This window comes from Alosa sapidissima, chromosome 15, assembly GCF_018492685.1.
Source record: "Alosa sapidissima isolate fAloSap1 chromosome 15, fAloSap1.pri, whole genome shotgun sequence".
NCBI classification, from domain to species: domain Eukaryota; kingdom Metazoa; phylum Chordata; class Actinopteri; order Clupeiformes; family Clupeidae; genus Alosa; species Alosa sapidissima.
In genome coordinates, this window is record NC_055971.1 from 13,709,041 (window position 1) to 13,731,339 (window position 22,299).

The window sequence follows — 22,299 nt, forward strand, 5'->3', positions numbered from 1 at the left end:
TGTTTGGGAAGAAAAGAGTGGAAAAAGCTCTCCTCTAGCAAAACTGTTTTTTTTTTTTTTTACTTCAATGAAGATCTAATTACAGCTCGAAAGCACCTTGCTCATTACCTCGATATAAACAAAGCTCAAGGGGGGCAAAACAAACGTAAATGCCCCATAATAACTGCTAACTGCTTAAAGGAAGAAGACAAAAATTATCTTCAACAAACAAAAAAACTTTTCCAGACTGTGGTGGAGAATTGCCACCTGAGGGACCAATGTATAGACAGAGGAAAACAAGAGAAGCAACTAGCCAAATGTCACACGTATAAAAAGCTTCTGAAAGCCTCCCTCGCACTCTCGTGCTTCTGAAAAGACCTCGGTCCTCCTCCGAGTCTGGCCCATGTGTGCTACAGTACAGCTGAGGGTCTGCTGCCAAAGCCACACCAGCAGCTCTCGAGCAGAATGCCAAGTGCTCGGGGAGAGACTCAGACCAAAAGACCAAAAGACCTGAATGAGGAGGGCGAGAGACGGCAAAGAAGAGCGAACAAGAAGAAAAAGACAGAAGATAAAAAGAAAGAAAAGAATCACCAGCTCATCATAAAAAATGACGCCGCTCCACCTTAGCAGCCAGAAGCCTGGGATTTAAATGCTTATTTCCCTGCAAATCCCCTTGGATTACCCAATAGGTCAGACTGTCTGCAAGGTATTAATAGTAAATTCATATTTAGAGAGAGATGCATTCCTCTCTGGCACACTGTTCTAAGAAATTCGTAATTTCTGGATTCACCCATGCAATCTGGTGCGCTGACATTTTTGAGAAGAATACAGGAGAAAAATGCGCAGGCCACTCAAAACTAATCCTAGAATCAATCAAAAAGGTTACTGAGTTTTACTATGAGCTCCTGAGCAACAGTAGTACTGTACATGAGATATAGTGAACGCAGCAGCATTCAAACCCTCATTAAAGTGCTTTAGCAGAGAAAAGTTCTGATGCCTGTGCCAGGACATGATCTGGAGAAAGACTTGTTTCTGGTTCTTGATCAGGCCCGGATACTTTGAAACCGGGCCACACGTGCTGAAGAATAAGCTAGTCTTTGTGATGATTGGGCCCGAGATGGGAGCATGCTGGACCGTGTCCAGGAACGGGAAGTGTGTGTAAGGCAGTGGGTTGTCATGTACAACAATGCCACTGGGACACTAGGATCAGCACGACCTCCCAGCACGACCTACAGTACTACCATGTGGTCTCTTGGACATAGACTAAGAGTCTCTCTGGCAGGACCTGCAACAGAGTTACACTGTCCAACTATCTGCAGTTCCCCCCTCACAATGCACTCACAGCCAGGGGAGGTGGTGGAGGTGGCCTCCAAACTCTTAAGGTGCTTGGACACCTACTGTTTACACACATCAATTTAGTTGGTCTGCATTGATGAGGGTATTCCATGAATCGCACCATCCACAAACAACCAGTGGCTCCTTTATTAGCTGTAACACTTCATTAATTTCCTTCAAGATTTACTTTACACATCCTTCAGAGAGTCGACCCCACGTTCCACACATCAACATCTGAGCGCCAATAATTATGTTTGGGGAGATGGAGGAGAGTACCAGTATAAGTATATATACTTTTTGATCCCGTGAGGGAAATTTGGTCTCTGAATTTAACCCAATCGGTGAATTAGTGAAACACAAACAGCACACACAGTGAACACACAGTGAGGTGAAGCACACACTAATCCCGGCGCAGTGAGCTGCCTGCTTCAACGGCGGCGCTCGGGGAGCAGTGAGGGGTTAGGTGCCTTGCTCAAGGGCACTTCAGCCGAGGCCCACTGGTCGGGGCTCAAACCGGCAACCCTTCGGTTACAAGTCCAGAGTGCTAACCAGTGGGCCACGGCTGCCCTCAAAGAGGGAGGGGGGAGGGAGAGACACTCAAGTCCAAGCTCAAGAGCTAGGTAATGACCAAAAAAAAAGCTCTTCATCAATGGTGAAGAGGATCAGGACACATTAGTGAAAATCCTTTAATTACCAGCCATGTGCTAGGCTCCCTGTTATTAAACAAAATGTGACCGGCGGATGGCCCTTTTAGTTTAGCTGTATCACTGTGTGGGGCGGAAGCTGCACTGAATACAACAGGAAAGCCCTGCAGCGCATAGTGAACACAGCTGGAAGGATTATTGGTGCTTCACTCCCCTCCCTGAAGGACATTTACACCACCCACCTCACCCACAAGGCGACCAAAATTGTGAGTGATGCAAGTCACCCCGCTCACAATCTGTTTAATCTACTGCCCTCTGGGAAGAGGTACAGAAGCCTGCGCTCCCGCACTACCAGACTCACCAACAGCTTCATACACCAAGCTGTAAGGATGCTGAACTCTCTCCCTCCTCTCCCCCCTCCACCCTCAGCTACATAACATCCTGGACATTGGACCCACAATGGCCGCCTGCACTACTCCACTTGCACACTTGTACACTTTACAACTTGTTGTTGTTGTCCTGAAAACACAACACTTCTGCTGCTCTTACATAACTTGCACCACTATGCCACTTTCTTTCTTACTTAGGTCAAACAGAACTACCCAAGCCTTTTATTGGCCTGACTTTGCACTAGTATTTTATTGACTGTCTATGCACAATTACAACCAAATTTTGCTGCTCTTATTTTTTCATTATTATATGTGCCCTCTTATTTACTTATTTACTTACTTTTTTGTTTACTTGAATGTTATGTTTGTCTGTGGACTTAAATTGGTAAAATATGTCTTGTCTTCACCGTGGGATAGTGAGAAACGTAATTTCGATCTCTTTGTATGTCTGGAACATGTGAAGAAATTGACAATAAAGCTGACTTTGACTTTGACTTAAGTGCACGAAAAACACACAAACGTCAGAAGAAACTTGCTGCTGCTATGGCAACAAGTGGCAGGTCTCTGTGTGTGTGTATGTGTGTGTGTGTGTGTGTGTGTGTGTGTGTGTAACATTTGCACAGCACAGGTAGAAGCTAGGTCACAGCAATCTAGTGTTTTCAGTATACAGGTAGCCACAGTAGTTGTTCACATAGAAGCACGTTAAATACGATACGATAAATCCAACATGAGACACACAAGTGTAACGTTTGGGCCTTAATTTAAGTCTGTAAATTGTGATAAGCTATGTTTCAAACAGTTCACCAAAGCATCCATCAGCAACAGGTAACATTCAACAATTTCAACAGTTTTACATATAAACACATCAAAAGACCATCTCTCTCTTTATGAAAATAACAAAGACTTGATGTGTGAAGGGGTCATACCAGTGGAGCAGTCGTGGCCAGTCCAGTTGGGGTCACAGGTGCAGGTTCCGGTGTCGGCCAGGAAGGCACCGTGGCCGGAACACTGGTCCATGCAGGAGGCCCGCGGGCTCTCACAGCCGGAGCCGCCCCAGCCGGAGAAGCAGTGGCACTCGCCGCGCACACACACCCCTCGGCCAGAGCATGTGGGGTCCAGGCAGTCCACTGAGGAACAGACAAACACGAGTTACAGATAGCTGTGGGGACCTGTCCTCTTCACCCTATACATACATACATACATACATACATACATACATACATACATACATACATACATACATACATACATACATACATACATACACACATGTGTACATAAATGCACACAGGCAAACTCTCTGTTTTAGTTTGGTCTAAAGGCTTGACTGAGGCTGACTACATCCTAGACTGTTGTGAACTTAATCTCCACATCCTATGTACATATACACATAAATGCAACCTCTTTCTTCTTTCTGTGGCTGGTCCAAAAAGATCACAATGTACACTCAAATACAAGCACACACACACACACACTTTAATCTTTACTTAAAAGCACACTTGTGTAATTTTGTAGTGTCGATGTACTGAACAGGCTTAGGATTCAGTCAGTCAGTCGTTCACGCACTGCCAGCCCATTCTCCTGTGGATGGTCCAGCTCCACTGTGCTCGTGGCCCCAGTCCCCAGCCTGGTGGCCCAGTCCTGGCATCTTTGGCCAGGGCTGAGGGCTGAGACACACAGGCTCTCTGTGGAGGGTCTGGGTCTGCCTCTTAAGGCTCAGCGGCTTATGTCTCATTACCACAATTGTGATCTTATGCTTATAACACCCCACCAGAGGCCCACAAACACACACACACAAAGAGAAACAGACGCACACAAACACGCACACACACAAAAAAAAGAGACACAGACACACACACAAAGAGAAAAAGATGCAAATACACACGCACACAGACACACACACACACACACACACACACACACAAAACCTCTGCGTACGCCCACAACTGTGGCAAAAGGTGTCCGCATAAGGAAAGTTGGAGGAAGGAAGGAAATCACAAGCAGGCGATTTAAACAGATGCCTTCTGTCCCTAAGATGGCCATTACAATCTCAGGTGTGACTCCCAACCAGGGCATCATCACACACATGCACACAGGCACACTCACACACACATGCACGAACGCACAGAGTTCCTCCTGGCACTCCCCCAACCGCCGGTAATGAGATTTTACTGCCGGCCAGGGAAGATGCTTTAACGAGAGCGTGTTTCCCCCCTAAATTGAAAAACAGCGCTGGACGCCATCCACGGTGCCGCATAACCCAAAACCCACCATGGCAGAGGGATTAGAAACCGAGGGAAGAAGAGAGGGAGGGAGAGAGAGTGAAAGACAAAGAGAGAGAGAGAGTGAGGAGAATGAGAAACAGGAGTACCCAAAACACACATGAAGGGATAATATCTGGCGTGGTAGTTTTTATTGCTGCTTACCAGAAGCTTAAAATGATAAAATCCCTCACAGGGGATGACCACTTCCAAGCAACGTCCACAATATTAGCTTTTCGGGGAAGAAACGGGGAAGAAACGAGGCCCAACGGTGAGAAACGGGAGAACCTTGTGAACCTGGCAAGCGTGGCCCATTAGCGAAAGGACAAGTGCCATGAGAGAATTTTTCCCTGGCTCCTGAAAAAATAATAACAATAACGAGGGGATGAGTGGCGCAGATGGCGGCCGTGCGGTCAGCCAGACCTGCGGAGGGAAAGGGGGTGCCGATCTAAAGTGTGGGGTGGGGGGTGGGGGGGGGGTAGCGCCAGAAGGACCAGGGCAAGTCTGTTCTCCTTTACCGCGACATAAATGGGCATAAAGGCCGTTATAATAAGACAAACAGGATTGGTTGCCTCTTAGCAGATGGTTTAGGCGCCAGGCACAAAGATCATAGGGTAACTGACAACACGGCCTCTCCTGGCAATTAATCATCTCGGCTCAAGGTCGCTGGGAAAGAAAGGTAAAAGTGTTAAAGGGCCAGCGCTCGCATTCTCCGCCGCGCCAGCCGGCCAATGGCAGACCCCAAAGAGAATAGGGGAGAAGGTGGGGTTCGCTGAGGTTGTCACAAACCCCCATTTATCAAAGTCGTCAGCTTCATTTTTCATCTTGAAACGAGCGCCTTCAAGACCTGTCAAACACAATGGGCTGACTCCAATCTTATCTCTCTCTTTTTTTCACTCTCTCTCACTCCCTCTCACTCCCTCTCTCTCTCTCTCTCTCTCTCTTTTCCTCTTTGGCTGTTCTGAACTCCACTTCTCCTTCGTGAGTTCGGTCGCCGTTTACAGATTAAAGTTGCCACTTTGCTAGGCCGCGAATTCAGCTTATTGGATTTCAGACAACAAAGGGATTGTTCTGTGTGCTTAATAGGACGCCATGGCCCCTGCGAAGCATCCATAATGTATGGCAGGAGAGGCCCTCACGTGAGAGGAATGCCAAAGACACCGGTCGATTGGGGCCTTTTGGCTACTTCAGGCTGGCAGCCAAGCGTGCTGTCATGCATACACTACTTACATAGTCAACAAAGCAAAGTGTGGCACACACAAAGACAAACACAAACACACACACACATAGACACACACACACACACGCACACACACAGACCAGCTGTTTAGAAATCACACAGATGAGTCATCATCCATCTATTTGTTTTCCCTGAGAGTCCTGTGTGTGTGTGAGCGTGTGTGTGTCTGTGTGTGTGTGTGTGTGTTTAAAAGCTGAATTCCCCTAGTGTGTCAGCACAGGCACCTTGGCATCTGCCTACAGCAATCACCTAATCCTCCACACACACCATTAATTAGGGAATACATCTTGAAAAGCTCTTTTCAACAGTAACATATGTACCTATGGGCCCTACTCTCTGAGTGGCATATGATGATAAAGCACATATTCACAGCTCCAAACTTCTTCACAACAGCTAAAACTCAAGGCATGTACAATTGGAAGTGATAAGCCGCAGGTCCATCACATCATAGTGTAATATGTTTTTTTGGAGAAAGATAGCCATCTGCATGCATTTCTCCATATGTAAGATGTATGTGTGTGTGTGTGTGTGTGTGTGTGTGTGTGTGTGTGTCTAGGGCTCCAGCTTACCTTCCTCGCAGCTCTCTCCTTTGTAGCCCGGGTTGCAGATGCAGGTGCCCACGATGCAGGTGCCGTGTCCGCTGCAGGCGGCGTCGATGCACTGGTTGGTGGGCACATCGCACTCAGCGCCCTTCCAGCCGCTGTGGCACATGCAGCGCCCTTTCAGGTACTGGCCGTTCCCACTGCACAGGACTGGGCAGGAGGCTGGGGACAGAGACGACCGACACACACGCACACACACGCACACACACACGCACGCACACACGTCTGAATGAATACGCATATAAATGGCACATAAATACATCCACAGTTTCAGACACTTGAATATAAAAACACGAGCAGATGAGAAACAAATAGATATCATAAAAACACACGCGTGTGATGTATTCACTTGCGCTGTCACACACACACACACACACAGTCACACTTGAATTTGTTCCCCAAACCACAGCTTCAAAAGAGCATGTCACAGCTGGAGCTTTGATGGAAGGTGGTGGGTGCAGCTGTGATTTTATTTTTTTTATTATTATTTTTAAGGTCCTCTGCTCATGCGGCAACCCAACTGTTTTTTGTATTTTTCTTCACAGACACACACACACACACACACACACACAGACGCCTGCACTTTAAGAGGATTTCTCTCTGTCCCGAGCGGCTTTCAACAGTGTTTTCACAGCCCAAGGCCCACCGGCTCTCACCTCTCCCGCAGTCGGGGCCTCTGAAGCCCAAGAAACAGTGGCAGGTGCCGGCGATGCAGTCCCCGTTGCCAAAGCAGTTGCTGGGGCAGTCCTCGATGGAATCTGGCACAGAGTGAAGATAGACAGAGAGTGACAGTAACTGTTAGTTTTTTATCATCTTAATTCATCAGCCAACTAATCTTCAACCATCAAACAAAGCAAATCATTCCAATTTCTAACTCAGAACTAATGTATTAATCAGATGTATAACTAAGACGTCTATTTATCCATTAATTCTTTCATCCATGAAATCCTACTCTGAGCACGCCATCCAGTAGAACTGGAGGGGGGGGGGGGGGGGGGGGGGGGGGGAAGGGGGTCCTGTGCATATTTCTGAAATCAACCCATTGAAACGAGAAGGTTGAAATGCTCCTGACTGCAGGGGGGTTAAAAGTGAGACGAAACGCTTGATTAAGGGATGGGCGGGAGGTGACCAAAGGTGGCGCTGGAGTGGAAACGCTACATAGGTTTTGGCGAGGCAAATTGAAAAGCCCCAGTGCAATTAGGAGCCGAGCAGCTCCGCAGCGTATGTCCGCCGCACGGGCGGTCGCCATGACTCCTCTCCAGCCGGACATGGGCTTGCTGAAGAGAGCTCCCAGTGCAGCGCTAGTGACCTGTAGATCGTCATCCTGCGGGCATCGAGAGGGTGAGGAAGAGGAGGAGTCCGTGCGCCGCCGTGGTGAGCAGTTAGGGGTCAGCGGAGGGGCATCGCTGTGGTTACCACCGCGGTGCCATCTGACACCTATCCCACTGCCAGTTCATCCAGATGGACCCGCCCGGGCGGAGAAAATGACCATTTCATTTACCTGCTCTGCATATTCTACCACGAAAAGGTCCTCTCAAAAAACACTCCTTATATTCCAAAACAAACGCGGTCCGCAGTGTTCCGCTGAACATAATCGCAAGAACTAAAAGAGCATGAGGGGCCTACATCAGCACCATTCTGCATCCCATTTCCATATTTTATCAACCCTAAGGCTGATACTTTTTTTCCATTTCTTGCCTTTTTTTCCAAAGAACTTTTCTCTTCAGTTATTTGCATCGACTGAGGTGGTGGTGGTGGTGGTGGTGGTGGAGGGGGGTAGTGATAGTGACTAACCGGAGGCCCGGTGAATTAAACACGAAATGTCGCCCAGAAATATTCACTTCTCTCCTCTCGCGCCCTGAGCGCACGAAGGCTGAAGCCGAGACCTGGGCCAGGAGTCGGGGAACAAAGGCGCCTTTGTGGCCTCTTTTTTTTTTTCTCTCTCTCTCTCTCTCAGACAAAGAGCCCAGGAAACGTGAGCCGCAGCTGCAGCTCCCGCTACACACCTCAGGAGAGTCCGTCATCACGGAGAACTCAACAGCGGAGGGAGGGTGGGGGGGTGGGGGGAGGCAGAGAAAGGGAAAAAGGGAGGGAGGGAGGGGAGAGAGGAAGAGCTGCATGGCAGAGGAAGAGAAAGAAGGAGATTCATGGATACAGAAAAGGATCGAAAATGTGTAGAAAGAAACAGAATGCAGTGAAAGGTGAGAAAAGAACAGAGATGGAATCAAGAGAATGGAGGAAGAAAGAATGGACGAGAGGCAGTGAGAGAGAGAGAGAGAGAGAGAAAGAGAGAGACACAACGGACTGTAGTCATGAGCTCTATATGGAGTCCAGTCTGCGGCGTCTACACTGTAGCTCCCCACATTGTCAAATGCCTTTTTTTGGGTGAGCTCATTTTTTGCCACAAAGAGAATCTAAACTGGGTTGGGTTGGCTTGCTCCCCCCCCCCCTTTTTTCGCTCCGAGTCAAGCATGCTCAGATAGGAGCAGGCTGAGCCGCTCAGTGCCGGGGGGCCTTTGCCATTTCAACATTTTCTTCCCAGAAGCACAATAACACAGGGCTGCTTCCTTGCCTTCCCTGGCTTCCTTTGTGGTACCGCAGGAAAGGTGGAAACTAAAAGGAATAAAAGAAGCATGCACCTGTGCTCAGCTTGGCGGTCTCTCCTCACCTACACACGCACACACACACGCACACATTTTTTTTGTTTGACTGAGCGCCGACACGGATTCCATAGCACCTCTGGCTCGGTCAGATATGACACGGCGGAGCGAGCCCGTCTCTCAACATGTCCGCACACCATTCCTCAAATACCGAGCGCTTGTAAAAAGCCTCGCCGGCTGCCATCTCCGAGGACTCCGCCGAGGATGGCCTGTCATGTCCGATCCTCGTTGATTGGCTCGGCGGGTTTGATTTGAGGCTTCTCCCTTGTTCCCAGTGCCTCTCAAACAACACAGCCCCCCCCCCCCCCCCCCTCACACACACACACACACACACACACACACACACACACACACACACACACACACACACTCGACTCACTTTCTCCCCAATCCCCCAGAACCTGGTGAGTCAACGGCAGCAGGTTATGAATCACCTTCTGCGCTCGCCGCTGTTCAGGTTATATAACACCTGCCTCGTCCTGTTTGTCATTATCGATTTCTCAGGGAGGCCAGGCCGTAAACTTGAGCACCATCTTTCCGGAGCTTTCCCCCCTCGCCTTGGCAAGGTCAGCCGCGCGGAGCACAGGAGTTGTCAGAAGGGCCGTCCAGCTGATGACTAGCAGACGGGACAGATTCGGTCTGGGCCTTGGGCCTGGCCCCGGCCCCGGAGGACCTGTGGGTGTTCTGGAGCAGCCGGGGCCTTCAGCCAAGCGGCCCTCAGCCAGGGACAGACGGTGGTGGCAATGACTAACTCCCCTCCCTCGCTCTCACTCTATCACACACACACACACACACACACACACACACACACACACACACAACACACACCACACACCACACACACACACACACACACACACACACACACACAAAGCAGCCATCCGATTCTCATCCTGCTTCTCCCTGTGGTACTCAATCCTCCCACACACAGAAATACACAAACAACATACACACTACCACTCATGCACAGGCACAAACACACAACTGTGAACACACACACAGACACCCATTGACTTGCTCTCATAAACAGACAAGCAGACGCAGACATAAAACGCACACACACACACACACACACACACACACACACACACGGGTGCAGGCATGAGATGAGGCGCGAGACATGGACAAATGAGGCCAGCGCTCAGGAAAGAGCTGCGCTCACCAGGAGAGACAGAGCTGCACTCGCCAGTAATGAGGAGCAGAGGAGATTAGAGATGGAGAGAGAAGAGAGAGAGAGAGAGAGAGAGAGAGAGAGAGAGAGAGAGAGAGAGAGAGAGAGAGAGAGAGAGAGAGAGAGAGAGAGAGAGAGAGAGAGAGAGAGAGGGCGCGCGAGAGAGGGAGAGAGAGAAAGAGAGAGACAGAGAGAGAGAGAGAGAAAGAGGGAGAGAGAGAAAGAGAGACAGAGAGAGAGAGAGAGAGAGAGAGCGAGAGAGAGAGAGAGAGAGAGAGAGAGAGACAAGAGAGACTGTGTAATAAATGACTGTTGTGCGTGAGTGTGTGTAGGTGACTGCTGGTGCATAGGAGACAAAGAAAGAGGAGGAGAGCCGAGAGACAAGGAGAGAGAAGCACTTCAGTCCTATGAGTGATTGTATGTCACTATAGGGGAGAGAGGGACAGACAAAATACTTCTCTCCAGTCATAAGTCATTGACTGTGTGTGTGTGTGTGTGTGTGTGTGTGTGTGTGTGTGTGTGTGTGTGTGTGTATACATGCAAGCGCTGATAGAAAAGTGTGTGAGGGAGAAAGTACACACTTCTCTTCGGTAAATGTACTCTGGTGTGTGTGTGTGTGTGTGTGTGTGTGGTGTGTGTGTGTGTGTGCAAGAGTAAGCAGCAGTCGTATGTGTGAGGGAAAGATACAGATGGTGTGAGAGTGAGAGTTTGTGAGAAGGCAAATAGAGAAATATGTAGAGTATGAGAGTGTGACAGTGGTCAGTGGTGCATGTGTATGTGTAAGAGAAAATTCTTTTTTTGTGCATGTATATGTGTAAGAGAAAGTGAAGTGTGTGCGTGTGTGTGTGTGTGTGTGTGTGTGTGTGTGTGTGGTGTGTGTGTGTGAGAGAGAGAGAGAGAAAGAGAGAGAGAGTGCAGTATGTGTGTGTGTGGGTGAGAGAGAATACTGTGTATGTGTTGGTGGGTGGGTGGGTGCGTGCGGATGCAGTACAAACTCCTTGCTAATATGAGCGTGACTGCAGCTCGAGAGGAGGGCGAACTCATTTGTGCTCACCTCTCCGGGAGCAGCTTCGTTCTGACAGTGAGAACACTGGGACCAGACACTTTTTACACACACACACACACACACACACACTAAGGTGACTAGGTACACAAGCTGCCGTGTGATTAGACAGCGTGTCACTGGCCATCTATTTTTGCAGCTTGCCTTATATGGCGCATGGGTGTCTCTGACCATGAGGCTCGGCCACTCCGTCCTGCTTTGAGAAGATCGTTGTAAGGTTTCTGGTGAGCATGCATCAGCAAAATTGAATTTCAGGAGAGAGGGAGGCTGCACCCATGCCCCAATTTGTAGAGTAAGTAGGCGAAGCCCCACACCACACAATCTCACACACACACGCAGCACACACACACACACACACACACACAAACACACACCACACACACACAAACAGAACTACCCTGGCCCCCTCCACACCCCGTGTCTGCCTTCCTGGCAGCAGATTGCGCTAAGCGGCTCCAAGCTGATCCATATGAGTGTGGGCAGCACTTGGAGTCGGTTCTCCACGACTCCACCCGTCGTCTCCACCACCACCACCACCCTCTCCTTCAACTTCAAACAGCCTCACTACAGTCCCCCGTCTGCCTTCAGCACTAATACTGCTCTCTCCATTCTAGCCGGACTCTGCCCGGGGGGAGAGAGCCATTACAGCTGATGCCCAGTCAAGGAGAAGGGGAGAGGGGGGGGGGGGTAAAGTATGCTGCCTCGCCCCCCCCCCCCCCCCTTCTCCGCCAACTCACCCATCCACCCGCACCAATGCCATCTCTCATATTAAGGATTGAATTACAGCCCCTCGGGGGAAGGAGGCTGGCGCACAGCACAGCACATGGGGGTGGCAGAGTGCATCTTCCACCCCAGGACCGATTACCATCGATCTGCTGCCTGGCACACTCAGCGCGCATCAGTTTGCCCTCCCTCCCTCTAGCCCTCCTTCCCTCCTTCCCTCCCTGCCTTTTCTCATCCATCTATCCCTTCCCTCTTTCCCTCCCGCCAACCCCACCCTCCCCCCCTCCCTCCGTCGTCGCAGATGGACTCTGGCCCGGGAGCTTTTAATTAAAGAGCATGTGAGAACAGCTCCCAGCTGCCACCTCGCTGAAACCTGACACCTTCGGGGTGGGGGGGGGGGGGGGGGACACAGCCGCCACCGCCACACCGCGCCAACCGCTGCCAGCCTCGGCCGCTCGCTGCGCTAATCAAAGGCGCTTTAAGAGGGAACAAAAGGGAGAGTGCCAAGTGGCAAAACGGCAAAAAGGGAGAGGAAAAAAAAAGGGGGGGTGGGGGGGTTAAAATCACCTGCACCGGCGGGAAAGGGCCAGATGTCTGCAGTGCTGGAGCACCGCTGTGCTAATCGCAGGTGGTGAAAAGAAGTGAGAGGAAAAAGAAAGACAGAGTAGAAAAGTAGAGAGAGAGAGAAAGAGAGAGAGAGAGGGAGGGAGGAAGGGAGGGAGGAAGGAGAGAAGAAGGCGAAAACATTTAAAGAGACGGAAATTGGACGGAATTATGATCAAACATGACGCTGGCAGGAGGGGAACAATCACGGCGTTTAAAGTGAGTGGCAACGGAACGGAATGCTAATGACCTCAGATGAAGAGGCATTATAGAGTTTGAAGGTTGGGGTGGGGGTATATATCAGCTTCCTTAACACCTTAACACCTCAGTGGAAAGCTTTAGAAGTGTGATGCTGCAGTGCGTGGTCACAAAGTGCACACTGCCTCACATAATGGAGCTTTGTGTACCCTGCAAGTCAAGGCTAAATAATACCATCATTACGATGGAAGGGGAGCTCTTCCTGTAGAGCTTTCAGCCAGCGGCACCTACGTTTTACATTCATACTGTATGTTTTTATCCACCTTGACGGAAGTCAGCAATTTTCTCAGAGCTTGTTCTCCATGGGGTTCAAATGACGCAAGTTGAGCCTTGCAATGTTGCATTTGTCATGTCTACACTGCATAGAATGTCAAAAAGATACCTTCACCACAATCTTTTGCCCATCATTTCTAACTGTGACGGAGAACTGAGGTGAAATCAGGCGGTACTCACCTACGCCGATGGTCAGGAAGGACACCTGCTCCGTCTCCTTGCCGTCGTTGTAGACCGCAAGGTGCCAGATGCCCGAGTCCATGTACCGGATGAAGCCCGTGTCGTGGGTGGCCATCGGGATCAGGCCTCTCTGTGGCGGCTGCTGCTGCTGCTGCTGCTGGGCAGCCAGGGGGCCCTCCAGACCTTGCACGCCCTGCACCAGGAGCCGTCGGCCATCGAGCAGCTCCACAAAGTCAAACTGGACACACGTGGGGGGGCAGGACAGAGACAAAGCATTAGGCTGGAGACAAGATGCCGTGCTGGGGGGGGGGGGGGGGGGGGGGACGGTGTGAGGGTGGGGAGGAGGGGAAGGAAATCGGAGTCTTTCCACAGAGCCCAACAGCGTGTAATAACCCAGTTGCTGAGGACACAAATCCCTCTTCCTGTTCTCCTGAACCGTTTGTTCAGGCATAAATAGCTCGCAATTACAGACACACAGAGCCTGCTGGGAAAATGGCGGCTTACTGGGTGCCGTGAATGGTCTGGCTGTCAACCTCTGATGAGTGTGTACGTGCACTGCACGCACACACATACTCAGAAGCACAAGCACACACACCAAAGTTTCAGCCGGAAAACTTCCCTTTCAACCTTTGTGAGAGATAAAAACGCCAAAACGAATTAAAAGTTACTGTTTACCAAATAGCATCTGCACAAGATTTGCCTTTCGCACTGCGGCCAACTCAATGCATACCAATGAGACAAGCGTTCATTTTCATCTATGTTGCCTTGATTCATCTGCCACTCCATGAAATCACAAAAGCAAATTCATCAGGAATGCTGAAGTCTCACAGAGAGGGCAGCGATCCATTCAGATAGACATTCACACAAACACACATGCTCATTCCAGTGCCTTCTATACAACTCAATGTGGCTCGTGGCACCTTGAATATTATGATTAAATAAAATATAATTCAATTTAAAAAATAAAAATTATAATAAGAGACCAATACTGAAAAACACTATCTCTGAGGTTTGTATTTGAATGAATAATATGTAAAATTCAGTGGTTTACACGGAGGTTGAAGGAGTTACATGTTGATATGTGGTGAAGTTTTTCAAAAAGAGTGATGAGTATTGAATCAAATATGACCTCTTAAAGTTATTTTTGATAGTTTTCGTGTTATTCTCTTAGTCCTTTTTACTGCTTTCAAGTCGGCTGATGTTGTTAACGTCTGTCCATTGGGAGCTTGCTATGGCTAGCTTTTGCCCTGGGCCTCTTACATCCTTCCCATCCATCTGTGAGCCGGTGCTGCACTTCACTGTCTGGTCGAGGGGATTTCTCGGGACAGCACTGGAGCTACTCTGAGAAAGATCTGCTAAGGCCGCCGAGCTGTTTCTGACCAGTAAGCTGCCATGCCAACTGCCTGGAGTCTGGATTGAGCAGACTAACGTTAACGTTAACGTTGAAGAACTCTGCATTACGGACCAACAAACGGTCGCTGTTAAAAGTCCACCGAGTTGCTGATCTACAAGATCGCCCATGACTTCGGACTGTTATGTTTCCAGTGATATCCAGACTATAACAAGGCCTAACATTCACGTTATCTCCAGACTGCCGGTGAGTGTAAAGAACTTTGTTGGCGTTGCATGCATCTGTTGTGGAGACACAGCTGTGCGCAGTTTCACACGAGTCATCATTGCCCTTGGACATTTTCAGCCGGTTGGAAATTGGACTAATTTTATTTTTAATTTTTATTTATTTTATTTATTCATTTGTTTGTTGTCTGTCTTGTATGTCTTGGTGTCACGGGTACGCTGGCGACTACGCCACTCCGTCCGCTATTGTCTTTGTTAGTCTATGTGTCAATGACAATGTCTTAGCCTATATGTGGAGCGCTTTGGGTTGCACTCTGTGCACGTTAAATGCGCTATACAAATAAAACTGACTTGACTTGACTTAAAAATAAGAGCTGTTCTGAGAAAAATGCTAGAATGCCAAATGGCTTTGAAGTAATCATAATTATTTGTGCTTAAAGGGAGGAGAGGGAGCAAACATTTATTTATTTATCAACAGCCATGAGAATGCTCAAGGTAAACACATTGGCAAAGACAACTAAAAACAAACGCCAAACACTTGACTAATATGATAATAGGACAATGGGTAGGTTTAATTAAAAGATGGAACACTCAATAACAAATAATCCAATTCCGTTATACTACAATCTATGCATTATAGTGACCAATTGATAATTAGTTAGTAATTGCACAAACTAGTTACTAACTAGTAATTGCACAAACTAGTTACTGGAGGACTGGGTTCTTAAGAACACATTGGTAATCTGGACACTCCACTCTGACGGATATTTAGCACCCACCTGTGTATGAGATGGAGGGAGTCCTCTCCTGCCATAGATTCCCACTAAGGCATCTTTGCTAAGGGACACATTGAACTTGAGGTACATGGGGTGGTCGATAAAGACCTGGGACCTCCAGAAGACACCAGGCGGGATCTGCTGAGCGACCTTTCGACCCACATCGATCTCGCCCATGTCTATGAAGCTGTCATCTGGGAAGAGGCCGTCCAATTTGCCTGGGCCACAAAAAAGAAAGAAAAAAAAAACAGTCATCGGTAGAACATAAATCCTTCACACACACACACACATAGACAGGGAAATTGAGAGTGAGAGAGAGAGTGAGAGAGAGAGCGAGAGAGAGAGCGAGAGAGAAAGAGTCAGGAAGAGAGGGAGAAGAGCGAGAGAAGAGAGAGAAGACGGAAACATTTCCAATATGTTGCAAGGAAGATGATAGCTAGACAATCTCACTGATTTACCAATCAGTCCAGTGCCACTATGAGAGACGGAGAGAAAGTGGCAGAGGGAAAATGAAATGACCCTGCTGACCCTAAACGGTATTGAAGTCCTCAGGCGGAGATGCAGTGCCACTCCGATGAATTCTGCACTAAGGTGCCTCCCTACTTTGCCAGGTCCATATGCTTTGCGATGTACCTCGCTTATTGGACCCCATGGTAATGCCAACATCTGCTCACACATTAAGATGGGGAGGCCAATTTCTGCCGTGATGTCTACTAAAGCAGACATCCGCAAAAACAGACCCCACAGGACTCGGTGACAGCCATCTCGTTCGGGCAGCCACGCTCTATGGCAGATGGCGGGCTCTCTCGAAACTCACTCGTTTGCAATGTGTCGCATCCGAGCGGACAAGACATGCTCTCGCGCCTCACCAATTTACGGCCACCGATAACATGTCAGAGTGTGAGCTGCCATCACCTCTGCGCATGACGTGTCATTGCGCAAGCTAATGTCAATATGCTCCGCTTTTTGTTTGGCGGGAAACAGGCAGCCAGGCCAACTTCTCAGTCTCGAGACGTGACCATATTGTAAGATCGCACATAATAATTTGCGCCATTTCCCCCCAAATGGGCAACCATGTGTGCTGTTCTTCAAGAACTTGTCTCGAGGCATGAACCACTTATAGTTGACGTTCTATTTTAAACACATTTGACTTGACAACGTTAAGGGCACTACATTCCGAAAATGGCTATCGTGTATGCGTGGGGAAAAGGTGCGGCTTCTGTGGATTGATCGCCTGCGTTTCGCTTGATGTCGCTAGTCTGTGCTGCAGAATTAGAAAGTAGAGCCTATCGATTTCCCTTCACCAACAGCTGTCACTCAAAGCAGTGAGTTCTACTGTGGCCAAGGCGTGTCGCTTGCCTGCTTCCTAGGCAGAGCGGAGGACGACTCTGGGAGTCATCTATATGGTAATGGTGTGATCTCTCGCCCTCTGTCAGAAGCCCTACACCGATTCAAACGGCTAAATCTGTGCCCCCACGTTTGTTTTAGGCGGCAAAGTGAAAGAAAACAAACTTCTTCTACAGTGTGAGCTTGTGTTAGATGTGTGCTTGTGTTATATATGTGTGTGTGTGTGTGTGTGTGTGTGTGTGTGTGTGTGTGTGTGTGTGTGTGTGTGTGGTGTGTGTATACCATCAGGGGGGCTAGCTTGCGCTTTCTTCCTATGCCAGGAGAAGTAGCCCAGACTAGCAGATGAAAGGAATGCCAGACTTCTGTTTCTGTTTTTTTTTTTTTTTTTCCACAGGACAGAATCGCTAATCCCCTCACCAGCCCCTTGGATACCCAATCCCTAAAGCTGTCCGATTTCTTCCTCGAGGAACAAATAAGACTTTCCCCCACTTCCCCGCAACTTTCATTGGATTACAATGCAGATCTCTCTTGGAGCCACGGAGACTGGTCACAGCATGGCGCTGGCTGGCAAATAATCCCGAATCCATGCCTCCACTTGGATATCAACACTAAGACACCCGTAATGTTGGCCAAGGAAGAAATCTTGTGTTCTTCTTTATTTATTTCTCTTTATTCCCTTCCCCCCCCCCCCCCCCCCCCCTCATGACCACGGGAGCGCAAAATGCAAAGTTTGGATCGCGTAACAGGATTCGAGTCAACAAGGGGCCACCGGCTCACTCTGCCCTGATGCGATTAAAAGTTTATATCAAGGGCGGGGCGTAGGGGGAGAAAAGGGGGCCTTGCCAAAAACAACAGCCATAGATTACTGTGGTGTTCCTTACCGTCGTCCTTGCCTCTTCGATCTGGCAGCTCCAGACCTGTGTTGCCCAGAGGCGGCAAGCCCAAGTCTGTGGGCAGAGGCAGGCCGCTGGTGTTGTCCTCCGTTAACTGGTACACCTGTCTCTGCATAGGCTGCAAGTGCCAGTTCAGCCCGAAGAGGTGCATGGCTGCAGGAGGAGAAGGAAAACACAAGGGGAGAGAGAGAGAGAGAGAGAGAGAGAGAGAGAGAGAGAGAGAGAGAGAGAGAGCAAAAACAAAGGATTAGTCACATCAATGCGAGGAACAGAGGTCAAAGCTGAAGAGACTAACAATGCCAAGCCGGCGCCAAACACCGTGCTGCGGCATGCAAAACAGATAATGGACATCAATGAGATTCATCTGTACGCCAAAGGGAAGCGAAGGTAAAAGAAACGATGCTATTGCATTCCCTTCCTGAACCCCCGCCCCCCCAACAACCCCCCGCAAGCACTCTAATCAGGGGAAACCACCATAGAGGCCCAGTTCAACAAAACAAAAGAAGACAATAACAGATGTTTAATGGTTAATGGCGCTGCTTATGTTGCTGACCGCGCACAAGATCTCTTGTAAACTCCGCGCCAGTCGTCCCTCTCACCCTACCATCTAGGGTGAGAATCCACAAAACCAAGTGTGCTGTGTCACCCAGACACATTGCACCCCCAACACACACACACCACCCATCGACCCCACCCCCCCAACCAGCCCTCCCCGAGGAGCAGCCATTCTTCACACTCACATTACCTTACTAATTCCCAACAAAGCAAAGGGGAGAGACAAGGAAAGCATCAAGTCAGCAGGAACGGGGCGGCCCCCAGTTTGAATGCCGGAGCCAAGCCGAAGACACACACACACGATATTTCACAAGGTCAACAAAAGGAGTGCCCTTCGGGACGCCGGCGATGGGCTGGGGGACAGCTGGGGGAGGGGCTGACCATGATAGATCACCTCCAGAGAATAGACAAGATGAGCTTAGCCATGCAAAAGCCACCGCAGGAACTTCGACTGTCAGCAGGAAAAAAAAAAAAAAAAAAAACAAGAGGGGGAGAGGAGAAGAGAGCATTCGCCAAGAGAAGGCATTACAGCTGTTCCATTTTGTGGTTGTGCTTTTATTGTGTGTGTGTGTGTGTTTCGGTTTATTCTGAAGCTCTTAATATAAACAGCCTGACAATTCAATTATTAAGTGTGAAATCAGAGGGTATTTTTTAAGACTGTTGTGGTGGAGATGGAGCTGGCTGTGTGGTGGTGTTGTGGTGAAGTGTGAATGTGTGTCCAAGAACATCTTCCGCATCTGCTATTTGAAATTCTTTTTTTTCTTCTTTTTTTCTCTCTCCACAATGTCTAGGAATTTCTATATTTTTCCCCCCATCAGCACATAAACGGCTTCAGGTTACCCTTTTCACAGCCTTGCCTGACAACCTGTAGTGACAATTCAGAGAGCTGAATTACTTTTCCGCTCCACTCAATATCAGAGCAAAGCGAGAATCTATTTGTTTTTTTATTTTTTTGCGAGCAGAGACTTACACAGTGGGAAATATCTTCAGCTGACACAGGTAGGGAGTGGACTCTAAATGAATGATTTATTTCTAGTGTCACTGCATTTCGTAAAAGAAACATTGTACTGCTGTAATCCCCAAAAACTCAGATCAATCTTGATTTGTCTGTAGCAGGCCCACTCAGGTGATTACATACTGTCGTTTGAAAGATGAAAGAGAAAGTAAGGAAATTGACTGCATGGGTGTAGGCTGAACTTAAAAGACTCAACTGCTGCCCACTAGTCAAGGCAAATCAACCATGACATTCTATGTGGCTTAGAGACTACAGTAGCAAAAGTACCAGTAAAAGTAAAAGTAGCAGTGCTAGTGCTAATGTTGATGTTGCAGTAAGATGGTGTTCTGGGTGATGTCCAGCACATGGTCACAGATGTCAGTTTCATACTCCACCATATTAGTTTCTAGTTATGTTATGGTGGCAGAGCAAAATACTCACTAAATTATAGAGGCGGAGCTGAGCACTAATTAGCCAGCCACCAGCCATAGCTGCTGAGGGGGAGAACATTAGCACAGCCGTTTCCTTTCAGAATTACCCAAATAAGGGATTTAAACAATTACTCGGGCGAACTCCGTGTATGATCATAGCCACTTCCTCCCCTTTTGTATGCTGTAAAAAAATCAATGACTCTTAAGGACCCGCAACGACATGCTTGTGTCCCGGCTGAAGGTTTTAGCATTAGCCTTGAAAAGGCTTGGCAGGAGCTCGAGGAAGAGACAGTGCAGTCGTAGCTGACAGCTCTGCAGATCAAACAAGTAGTGAAAAATGAGAGGGAGCTGCCTCTCCACACAGGGAAAATCTATTTCATTAATTACCCAGCACATTAGACAGCAACATGCTTCTACCATCACCCTCCCACTTTAATTCTCGTATTCAGTCACTGCTAAATATCTGACTGGAGATTACCAGGCCCTGCTAATGCAAGATGCCTTTTCAGATGTTCATAAGACACAAGCTGCCTCTGAATAAGTGGCTGTTTGGAAAATTGGGAGATGTGTTCTGATGGACAGCAGATTTCATGGTTTCATTTATTCATTTTTTTGTCACTTATTCATATTCAGAGCGTAGACTGGACGCCTTGTTTAAGCACAGATCCAGAGAGTGGATGAGATGGGAGAGGACCTACTGTGAGAGACCTGCTACCCCTCCATCCCTGCAATCCCTCTCTCTCTCTCTCTCTCTCTCTCTCTCTCACACACGCACACACACATCTCAGGAGTTGAGTGTGTTGAAGCAGGACGCAGGACACAGGCCTAGAATGCGGGGAGAGACAGATGGCTTAGTTTATCATTTGGCAGGCTCCGAACTGAGCCTCTACCCACTCTTTGATTTGTGTCCCCTTCTCCCGCCTGTCCGGGAAAATACGAGGCGCCGGGAGCTGAGAAACAGACGCCCGCTGGTCACTGTGGCAGCAGCAGCAGCAGCAGCAGCACCGGAGCTGCCCAAGCAGGACAATCGCATTAGACGACTCCCCGGCAAAAAAGGCTCGAGAGTGTCGTTTCAAGTGTCCAAGTAATCACTCGTCCCCCACTTCCTCTGTCCAGGCGAGGGGCCACGTCTTTCAGTCCATCCCCTCAGCCTCGATGTCCCTTCGAATAGGGGAAAGAACTTAAGGAACTTTTTTCTCTTCTTCTGGCCCTCGTCCTTCATCGGCGCTCCACTGATTCACTTGGACACGGAATTTGTCATATTCAGTGTGCATGGAGGCCTGCTAGGCACCCTTCAGCCTGGCGGCTTATGATACACAGCTGTTGCTTTGCCTATGTTTTCCCCCCTCAGTTCCCCTGGGGAAAGAGCTATGGTGGTGAAGCCCCTCCTAGCCCTGAGTTTCAAGCTGCACAGGCAGACTGACAGACAGGTGTAGACGTACATAGTAGCAGGCTTATTTAATGAGACGTCTATGGGCTGGTAGAATGTAGTCTTCAGGGGCAAATGACACGTAGAAGCACAAGCACGATGAAACAGAGCGCAAGATGCTTTTTTTGTGCACACCTTTTTTTTCTTTGGTGAACATTGGCAGAAAAGTTGGGAAGACTCTGCACGCCAATTAGTGGCCACTGGACACAGTCCACTCACGCTCACACCCACGTTAGGGCATACACACACGCGCACACATATACGCACGCACACACACACGTGCACACACACACACACACACACACACACACACCAAACGATAAGGCCTATTACTACACCCTCAGCTGCCAGAAATCACACGTGCAGGCAGCCTTTCTTTCTGCCATCACCCAACTTTCACCTCAAGCAAAGCCAAATGGATGCTGCTACACAACACCTCTCCTCTCCAACAGCCCCTGTAACCGAGGCTTTAAAAGCCAAAAGGGCTTCAAAATATGGAACAAATGCAACGGCTAGCTGTCAGAGACCACAGGAGCTGGTTTGAGAAATGCCTGCCGCCATTCATCTGTTAGAGAGTGGACAGCGCACATTAGCAGGCATATGGCTAATTAATCCCTTTTAGACACTTGAATGAATGGGTGTTGAATGCGGCAGCCTTCTTGCCTTCATTATCCACCTAATTGCTTCTACACCTCTCCTGCGGTAGGGGGTTGCGCGGGGAGGGGGTGGATTGGAGGGAAAAGAGGATAGGAAAAAGGGTAAAGCGTGACTTTCTGTGTGTACGTGTCTCTCTCCGTGTGTGACTGTTGACTTTTCACGTCTGAACACTAAACTGACTTTTAATTGACAGCGAAGGAAATGGACTTGTTAAGGGTCACAATGGCGAGGGGAAATATTTGGACTAGCCATTTGTGATGG

General features: G+C 48.8%; 1 protein-coding gene across 1 annotated transcript in view; it reads right to left on the reverse strand.

The window, feature by feature from the left end:
• The window catches only part of tenm4 (teneurin transmembrane protein 4), a 135,187-nt gene that overhangs the window by 70,481 nt on the left and 42,407 nt on the right, over positions 1–22,299 (reverse strand). Inside the window, 6 exon segments of the mRNA XM_042064275.1 lie at positions 3,274–3,474; positions 6,418–6,612; positions 7,107–7,208; positions 13,382–13,619; positions 15,736–15,950; positions 17,961–18,125. Of these exon segments, the coding sequence (XP_041920209.1) occupies positions 3,274–3,474; positions 6,418–6,612; positions 7,107–7,208; positions 13,382–13,619; positions 15,736–15,950; positions 17,961–18,125 (1,116 nt within the window).